Source organism: Triticum dicoccoides, chromosome 3A (genome assembly GCF_002162155.2).
Source record: "Triticum dicoccoides isolate Atlit2015 ecotype Zavitan chromosome 3A, WEW_v2.0, whole genome shotgun sequence".
NCBI lineage: Eukaryota > Viridiplantae > Streptophyta > Magnoliopsida > Poales > Poaceae > Triticum > Triticum dicoccoides.
Window position 1 is genome coordinate 669,822,782 of NC_041384.1, and position 9,615 is coordinate 669,832,396.

General features: G+C 46.5%; 1 protein-coding gene across 1 annotated transcript; it reads left to right on the top strand.

The window, feature by feature from the left end:
- Positions 1-3,163: 3,163 nt before the first annotated feature.
- Positions 3,164-6,961, top strand: LOC119270094. Its single transcript, XM_037552064.1, has 2 exons — positions 3,164-4,508; positions 6,692-6,961. The coding sequence occupies exon 1, from the start codon at positions 3,234-3,236 to the stop codon at positions 4,494-4,496; it is 1,263 nt and encodes a 420-aa protein (XP_037407961.1). The 5' UTR covers positions 3,164-3,233; the 3' UTR covers positions 4,497-4,508; positions 6,692-6,961.
- Positions 6,962-9,615: the final 2,654 nt, after the last annotated feature.

Here is a 9,615-nt window from a genome sequence, read left to right on the forward strand (position 1 = left end):
GGCGAGGCGTGCCAGGCGGCGGATGAGCTGCGTGCGCGTTGCTGCCCAGCGGGCACGGCGGGCGTGCACGCTTGCTAGCTAGCTAGCCAGGCGCGGTCGTTGCTTGCTAGCTAGCTAGCTATGCACGCGCCGGCGGGCGAGGGCGAGCGGGCTGGACGGCGTATAGGCACGGGCGAGCTTGACTGCGGCGGCTGCACCGGCGAGGCGAGAGCGCGAGCTCGCGGGCAGGCGAGGCGCAGGCGGGTGCGCACGGTTGGGGCGGACGTTTTGGGGTCGGTCGGCGCTTTGGGCGACTTCAACTTAACCCGGACATGCATGTCCGTTTTGACACCCATTGCCACCTCAAACAGATAAAATTTGGACAAAGCGGACGTCCGTTTAGGGTGGTGCGGTGGAGTTGGCTTAAGTGAACCTTTGGTGAGGTGACATGTGCGGTGCGATGAGATTTCTGCATGAAATAAACTAATAATGAAAAACTTATTCTCATCTATGTTGTGTTGGACCTTTGATGAAGTGACATGTGTAAACGTTAAGATAACAGAACAATGGGAACCAACTACTAGGTATGTATATGATATTTTTAGAAAACATGAAAATTATGTGGACGTTTTATAACACATGAAGATTCGGCCGTTAGACGTGGGCATTTCTTTTACTTTACCTCCGTTGGATACACAAAATTGATGTTATAATCATTCTATTGTATATATTTAATTTATTTTCTGTGCATGCATTGTGCTCCTATTACAACTTTTAGTGCAAGCGTGGTCTTTTTTACACGTATTCAGTAAGACCATGTTCGCATTAAAAGTTAGGCCTCACCTTACTGCATGGGCACTTAGATGAGGTGCTCAAACATCTAAGTACCCATGCGTTGGGGTGAAGCCTCACCTCACTGCATGGATAGTACTTAGATAAGATGCTCAAACATCTAAATACCCATACATTGAGGTGAGGTCTAATACCCTCAATAAGCAGTGTATAATTCTACCTCATGTTCAGGGGCGATTAATCCTATTTTGCGCATAGGCTGAGGGATACCGACTAGGCGTGTGCCCTCACCCCAACCCCCATGACACTAGTGGGCTGGTGCGGTATGGTTACTGCGTTTTTTCTATTCTCACAGTTTTTAGTCTTTTTATGAGTTTTAAAAAAAATTAATATTTCATTTTTTATTTTCACTTTTGTTATGTTTTTGTTCTTTTTAAAATTCATGGCATTTTTTAGTATTGGGAAGATTTTTAAAAATTTGAAATTATTTTTGAAATTTCTATTTTTTAATACTGTAGAATACTTTATAAAATCTTTGGATGTTTTTACAATTTGTTGGTATTTTTAAAATTCATATTTATTTTTTATAAAATTCACAAATATTTTAATATCCAGACATTTCAAAAAACATGGGAAAATACTTTTCCTAGTTTTGAAAAGGAAAACAATCAAAGCACCATTAAGCCGCATCATGCAAACAATTGTTGTGCTCTGTGCTCTGACCCAAAGGATTAAATGGCAGATGTAATTTTTTTTGGGTCGAAACCAAGTAACAGGTCGATGGAAACCAAGCTCAACTCGTGGAATGAATGAAACCAAGTAATGAGTTGAGTATTTATTACTAGAGCGCGTTGACCTGGGAGGGTTAGTTTTTGTTTTGAGACAAACCTGGGAGCGTTAGTGTCTTGCTTGCAGCGAGACATACATACAACTCACCTCAAGCCGCCTCCGTAGTGGGCTGACCCAGTAGCGGTCGTTCCATTCGGGTTTCTTCTTTCGTTTGTTTTGTTCACATTTTTCTTTTGCTTGGTTGTTCTTCCTTTAGTTTTCTTTACTTTTACTTTTTTATTTATGTCAAAATATTATAAATATATTCCAAAAACTAACTTTCTTCATTTAAAAAACCATACATTTAAATGTTGTGTAATGTAAAAAAATGTTCACGCATTTTTTTATTATAAAGTATACGCATCACAGAGATGCAGAGGGCATGATTTACAACCTTCTTTTTTGAAAGAAATGATAACATGAATGTAAATGCAAAACATTAGATGCATAACTATGTAAAAAAACTCCAAGAGCGGACACACTTCCTGATCGGAAATTGTTGAACGCAACTTCTGGAAATGCTTTAGGACGGATAGGAAGAGAAGAATAATACCACACGAATCAAGACCGGAGGCGATTTGAGTTGGAGTTAATCCTGATCCGTTGAGGACTTATCTATATCCACAGAAATAAGTGGGTTGGAGACAAACATGACTTTCTGTTTTTACAATAGAAGCAAACATGACTTGCTTGATCGACCAAAACATTTTTGTTGAAAAACAAACGGAGCGGCTATTTGTTAAATACTTGAAGAAAAAGGTCTCAATCAGTCACTTTCTATCCCGACAATCAAATCGACATCCAACGACTTTGAATTCATTTTTCTTCTCAAGCCCACCTAGCATTGTTCATCTTCTTTCTCACGCACCTGCCGACCTACTGAGAGTTAATCGTGTGCCTCCATCCTCACGGCTGATGGCTATCGCCGTCCCGCCCTCCCCCACTGCCGTGCTGGCCGCTGCCCCGGCAACCCCTCTAAGCCACACACTAATGAACAACTCCCGTGCAGCCCCCGCACCCACGTCCTCCCTCCCGATTATGTTTAGTACTCGCTCCTGCCGGCCCCCGCTCGTACGCGGTTTTGCATTGCCGTGGCCGATGTTCCTCATATCATCCTCACCTTCAACCTCACACTTCACGGAAATTAATAGTCACTCAGAAAAAATCAAACACTTGACGATTAGCAAACGTGAAAAACAAAATTGTCACAGGAATTCAAAATTATCAAAAGGATGGCAAAGAGGTATTCCCTACATTCCATAATGTAGTGCGTATACGTTTTCTGAATAGTCAAGCTAAGCAAACTTTGACCGAGTTTATAGACAAAAGTATTCTTATATACAATTCGAAACATATACAACATGAAAATATAATTGATGATGTATGTAATGAATTTTTTTCGGCAAAGGGTTTTTCAGGGGAGGTAGAGTTTTTCTTCTTCCTTAGTTTTTAAATTTTTTTTTGAGAAATGCTAGCTCACTCAGCTTGAGTAGCTCACTAGGCCGGTTGGCCCATGGCCCATAGCCAGTGTTGCATCTCTTCTCACTGGCGAGGTACCATCCCCAAATCATTTCTCAAAAAAGAAAAAAAGAACCAAATCTCCATTGACATTGTAGCGGCGGCGGTGGTTCCCCATGGCCTCCCAGGAGCAGCCACCAAGTCTGCCGCCGCCGGCGGAACCCGCCGCTACCACCACTCTAACCGGCCTCGGCAGCGACCTCCTCCGTGAGATATTCCTCCTGCTCCCGTCCCTGCCGAGCCTCGTGCGCGCGGCCTTCGCCTGCCGCACCTTCCTCGACGCCGTGCGCTCGTCCCCGGCCTTCAGGCGCCGCTTCCGCGAGCTGCACCCGCAGCCGCTCCTGGGCATCTTCTTCGACCCCGACGGCCCCGCCATCCCGGCCTTCGCGCCCCTCCGCCGCCGCGACGACCCGGACCGGCGGGCCGCCGTCCGGCGCGGGGACTTCTTCCTCACCGGGCTCCCCGACGACGACGACGACGCGCGCCCCGGCTGGGTCATCAGCGACTGCCACGACGGCTATCTGGTGCTCGAGCACATCTACACGCGGGAGGCCCTCGCCTACAACCCGCTCACGCTGGCCCTGGATCTCCTCCCGCCGCTGCCGGACGAGTTCTACGAGGGCTTCCAGGGCCACTACAACGGCCTCGACTACCACGTCCACGCCCCCGAGGAGTGCCGCGACCACGGGGCGTTCCGCGTGATCTACGCCTGCCACGACGACTCGCGGGCGCGCGCGGCGGTCTTCTCGTCGGACTCGGGCACCAGGGCGTGGCAGGTCCTCCCCTATTCCGAAGCTCTGAGGACCATCCCGGAGTCCGGCGAGCGCGAGCACTGGCTTACCGCTGGCAGGATAGTGGACGGGTTCATCTACTGGGTGTACTCGGATGAAGCCGCCATGCTCGTGCTCGACACCACCACGCTGCACTTCTCTCGGGTAGATATCCCAGCCTACTTGAAAGGACAGACCAGCATGTTCAGGGTTGGCAAGACCAGGGATGGGGTGCTCTGTGTCGTCGTCGCGATCGAATTCAACCTTTATGTCTGGCTCCGGAACATTCGCGATGACGGCGTCGAGGTGTGGGTGAGACGCCAGCGGTTTCAGTTGGACGACATTGTTGAGGACACCGGGGGAACACTAGAGGAACACGGCCAGCTCAAGGTTGTGAGCGTTGTCGACGGAGTCGTCTACTTCTCTACCCATGAGACCTTCGAAGATGCCAATCTTCCTTGCTGGTTCCTATCCATAGACCTGGAGGAAAACGTCCTGGACATGCTCTTTCAGAGGAACTACGACAGTCATGTCCATCCCTACATTATGCCTTGGCCCCGTTCTTTGGTACGCGACAAGGCGTGTCTTCAAGTTGAAGGCGCTCGATGAAATGTAGACAAGGTATCATGTTGTTTTCCTTTTCTGGCCATTAGATGAACTTTTCTGTTTCGATATTCTGAAGATGAGAAAGAATGGGCCATTTTTTTTATTCTGTAATACGAGTAAACTGCACTTTCTACATTTTGTTAGCCTTCGTCAAATGTTTGCCTGTGTTTCATTTTTTCTTTGTTTCTTGTTTGGCATATTCATGCCTAAAGGACACCATTGATACTAACTCTAGCAGTAGTGCCGTCTATTTATTCCCTTCGATTGCAATGATGTTGCAATATCGAGCATTGTCTTCAGATCTATACCACTCACTGCATTTCTGAACATGTTCAGTTATTACATTTCACTTCCTTTTTTTGTTATAGACAATAGGTTCTGCATTTTTGTTACTAGTACAGTTGCCAACTTGCCATTTTGATTATAGTAGTACCTTTCTCTCTGTTGCCTACTGATTTCGGACTGTTAATAGTTAAATGCTTGTAAGAGCTTCTGCTGATTATTCATTTCTCCTAATCAATTATACACCAGCAGTGTGGTTATCAGCATGAATGAAGCCAGCAACTAAGTATAGATTCATTTGCATACTGTAAAGGAATTCACTGTTCGATGCAATCTGAGAACTGTACTACTTTAGGAAAATGTTTTACCGCCTCTACCATCCCTGAACTAATGTGCTTATTTTTTGCAAACTGGGATCTCATGCATGATCTTATTGGTCAACAGGCTGCCTCCTTTGGGATGCCGTAGCAACTACATTGAAATCAAACTCAAAGGCACTATAAAAAAAAGGGCAGCCCGGTGCACGTAGCTCCCACTTGCGCAGGGTCCGACCACTTTGGGTCTATTGTACGCAGCCTTTCCTTGCATTTCTACAAGAGGCTGTTTCCAGACTCAAAGTCACTATCAAACCATAAATTTTCCTAGTACCACCACAGTACGCAAATATCTAGTACTTAAGATAGAATCATCAATTAGTAAACCAATTGGGAAACTTAGTGAGGCCATCTACCTTTCCTTGCAGATCTATCATAGTATGCATGCCAAAATATCTGATATCTGAAAAAAATTGATCACCTGAGAAACATCAGTAGGGGATGATGTCAGGACCTAGGGGACTGCTGATAGAATCCCCAAAGACAGCTGACTTGCAAGCTGATATACAGACAGCGTGCTTACAGGGAAAGTAAAGAAACTAAACTACAGTAGAGGACCAAAGACAGCTGACTTGCAAACTGATATACAGATAGAGAATTTACAGGGAAAGTAAAGAAACTATAGAATTGGTTTTTCAATAAATAGCCGCCCATCCATCCTCTGCGCTGCCCTTTATACCGAAGAGGCAGCGCCCATGTTTTGTTCACAGTACACGGTTTACATAGTTAAGCACTTTTTAGATGCAAAAGTTACAGTAATCTGAACATTAAAAGCAAGATTGCAGACCTTCAAATTGAGTGGTGGCACAAAGCTCGCATGCTTGTCATTCCTTCTCTCCCTTCTCTGTTTTCTCTGTTCTGAACATTCTGAAGTTTGAACACTTGCAGGTAGCTTATGAACCGAACTTCTGCTTTTGAACAGATTATTACACTTCATTTCCAATTTTTAAACTGATTCCGCTTTTTGTTTGGTACAGTTGCCAGCTTGCTATTTTGATCATGCAGTAATCTTATTTCTGTTGCCAGTCAGACTAAGTTTTTGGAGTATTAATAGCTAAAAAAAGCTTGTAGGAGTTTCTGCTGATTATTCATTTCTCCTAATCACTTATATACTAGTAATGTGTGTATAGGCATGAATGAAGCCAACGAAACTAAGTCTACATTCGTTTGTGTATTGCGAAGGGATTTACTGTTCGATGTGATTTCTGAAAAAAAAAAGTGTTACTGTCTCTACTACCACTGAAGTAAGTAACTTACCTTTTTTTCTACAAACTGGAATCTCAGCTGAGTAGCACTGGCTTATAAGAGCTTATGCTGATTATTCTTTTTTGCCTAATCACATATATACACCAGTAATGTGGTTATCAGCCGAAATGAAACCAAAGCAACTAATTCTAGATTCATTTGCATATTGCCAAGGAATTCACTGTTCGATGCGATTTCAGATCTGTACTACTTTAGAAAAGTGTTTTGCTGTCTGCTGAATTAATGTGCTTATTTTTTGCATACTGGGATCTCATGCATGGCCTTATTAATCAACAGGATGCCTCCTTTGGGATGTCGTAGCAACTACAAGTCCTGAACACGATGGATGGATCATATGGGGATGTCTGACGTGTATCTGTATTTGCATCTCAGAGATGTCAAGGAGCATTGATATTAATTTTTTGGGTATCTGTATCTGGTTATGAACTCTTGGTGATGTTCAGGATGTATGAATGAAAATTAACCAAGTTTGTGAAGTGTATGTGTGCTTTGTTATCAACTCTTGGTGATGTTTGGAATGTTCTAGAAGGCTACAATCCTTGTTAACATCATGGGGTTGATATGTGTTTTTTTATCATATAGTTATTCAAATGATTTAACCTTTAAACCGTGTCCTTTTCAGATGCTTACACCATCTTTAGTCACAGCAGTCATTTTCTTTGCTGTGTACCAACAGCCTGCTTGGTTTGAAGCCAAAATTCGGCAACTCTGAAAAATTGGCAGCTGATTGGATGGGCTCTGATTTTTAGCAATTCTTCTGACCAAACACCAGCCAAAGTTGCCAAATGTTCGCAAGATTGAGCTTTGCCAAATGACCAAGCAGCCGCTAAATCCCAGGCTTGGAATCTACATATACTGTACTCCCTTAGCTTTGGAATCTGTATTCTCTAGCCATTCCCCATGCCTGCTTGAATGCAGAGGTACCGTTGCAACATTGCTGTCGAAGAGCTTCATGTTTCCTGTTGGACTTCAGGTTACGGTAGTGCTCTACAAATGTTCAGTTCAGATACAACACAAGAAGGAAGGAGCGCCATTGGATGTCGAATTCGTCTGGCTCCAGGGAGAATTTGCTTTTGCGGGCCAAAAATGTTTTTGCATATGCCCAAAAAACTTAGGGAAAAATTACATGTTAATGTCCAAATGTAATCTTCAAACGTGTAGGGAAAAAGCCAGATCACTTTTACTTGTACAGAAAAAAGTGTCATTTTTTGGCATTTCTAGCCCGCCGAACTTTGTTTTTCTATTGGTGAAACACAATCTTTCCATTGTCAAGCACGCTTTGGACAATTACATGAGCATGTACAACAAAACATAATTTTTAAATTTGTCTCAAATTTACCGTTCATCCCATAAGCATTTTCACCTTGGACCCAAAACTCCGTGTCCTGCAAACATAAATACTCTTCAGTAATTTTCTGTGAGCACGAGGGGGAAGATACGTGTAATGTCTTCACCCGAAAGCTCGGAGCAATTGCCTTTTTCTGAAAAGAAACAAGAGATAAGTCCACAGTATCGCTCATACTCTTTTGGTAAAGAAATATAAGAGCGTTCAAAACACTACTTTAGGGGTCTAGGACAAAACCAGAGTCCTAGCCAGCGCTGCATGCTCATGGAAGCCAAAACGTTGTGCCGTGCGAACAATGACGAAGATAGCGGGTGGACAGAGTGGGCGGGCCACCCTGGGATTTTTCCAGTAACTTTATGCCGTAGAAAAAAGTTAAATAAACATTAAAAAAACAATTTTAGTGGGCAGGCCATCCTAGGATTTTTCCAATAATTGTATATCATAGAAAAAACTTAAATAAATATTTTAGAAAACATTTTTTATGAACAGTTCACTATTGGCCTACCCGGGCCAATTGGGTTGGATCCGCTACTGCCTACGAACATACTCGCTCTTTAGTAACTTTCGGTGAGCACAAGGATGAAGACAGGTGGGGATGCCTTCAACCGAAAGCTCGGAGTACTGATTTTTAGTTTGAGAGATCTCGCCTCCCGTGTCGCTCTCGTGGGCGGCTCGGGAGAAACCCTAGCCGCCGCCGACAGCCACCCTCGCCTCCCCCCTCCTCCTCCCGCCGTCGCCGGAGGGCGTCCCTGGGCAAAGCTCTCGGCGCCGGCGGCGGCGGGGACGGCTCTCCCTCCTCTTCTCCAGGCGTGGCGGCGCGGGACGCTGGCCGGCGACGGGGACTCGCGGGCGGTCGGGGGCGCGCACCGCGACTGGAGGCTGGTGGCGTAGGCGGGTGTGGTGGTGAGAGCAGCGTGGTGAGCAGGCCATGGCGGTGCCTGGTGACTGCCATGCCTGGTCTGGGTGCCTCTCTTCGCCCAGATCTGGACCCCTCTGGGGCGGTGGCTCGCACGGCTGGTGCTCTCCATGGTTGCGGCTGGGGGGGGGGTCGGTGGTGGCTGCTGTCGGCGGGGTAGGCGTGTGGTGGTGTGGTGTTGTGGCCGGCGGTGAGGGGTTGGGCGCAGGTGGCAGCCGAGACAGAACCAACTCTGTTTGTGCAGGTGCTCGAGCTGAGCGGCTGTGTTTGCGGATGACTCTTGCTGGACCAAGCGGGGACGCTCGCCGTGGACTGGCAGGAGAGGGGAAGGTCTAGCGCTGCCGGACTCGGTGGCCGGCGTTTGCGGAGTCGGCCGGGCTGGGATGCTTCGGGCGAAAGCCTATTGCCGACCTCGTCGGCAACGATGATGACGACGTCTCCTGGCGCCGTGTCCCTTCGTGAAGGCATCATTGGGGAGCTACAGTTGCCGGCTATTTCTCTGTGTTTCGGGCGAAAGTCTCAGATCCTTCTCTGGATCGGACGACGACGACATCTTCAATGTTGTTTCCCCCTTGGGGGCGTCATTTCAGGAACCAGGGATCCACGGTTGGTTGTCTGATGTCTGGGCTGGAGTGTTGGTTCAGGTTGCTGGTTTGTAGGGTGGTGGCGGTGAGGTGCTCTGTGATGGCGACCAGTACCTTGGTCATCCTATGCTGATGGTTGACCTCTCTTTTTGGGGCTCGTGGCGGCGGTGAGGTCTCGGTTTTCGGCACCCTTCGATGGCTTTTGAGGTTTGGTGGCCTGCGGAGTGCTATGGTTCTCTCTATTTGTGATGGTGGCCGTGGTGTGGCTCAGAGGAGGTGTAGGGCTATCTCGGCGGAAAATTGTCCTTCGGCACGGTCTGTGGCTTTCTCTGCCGCGATGTTCCTAGGCAGCAGG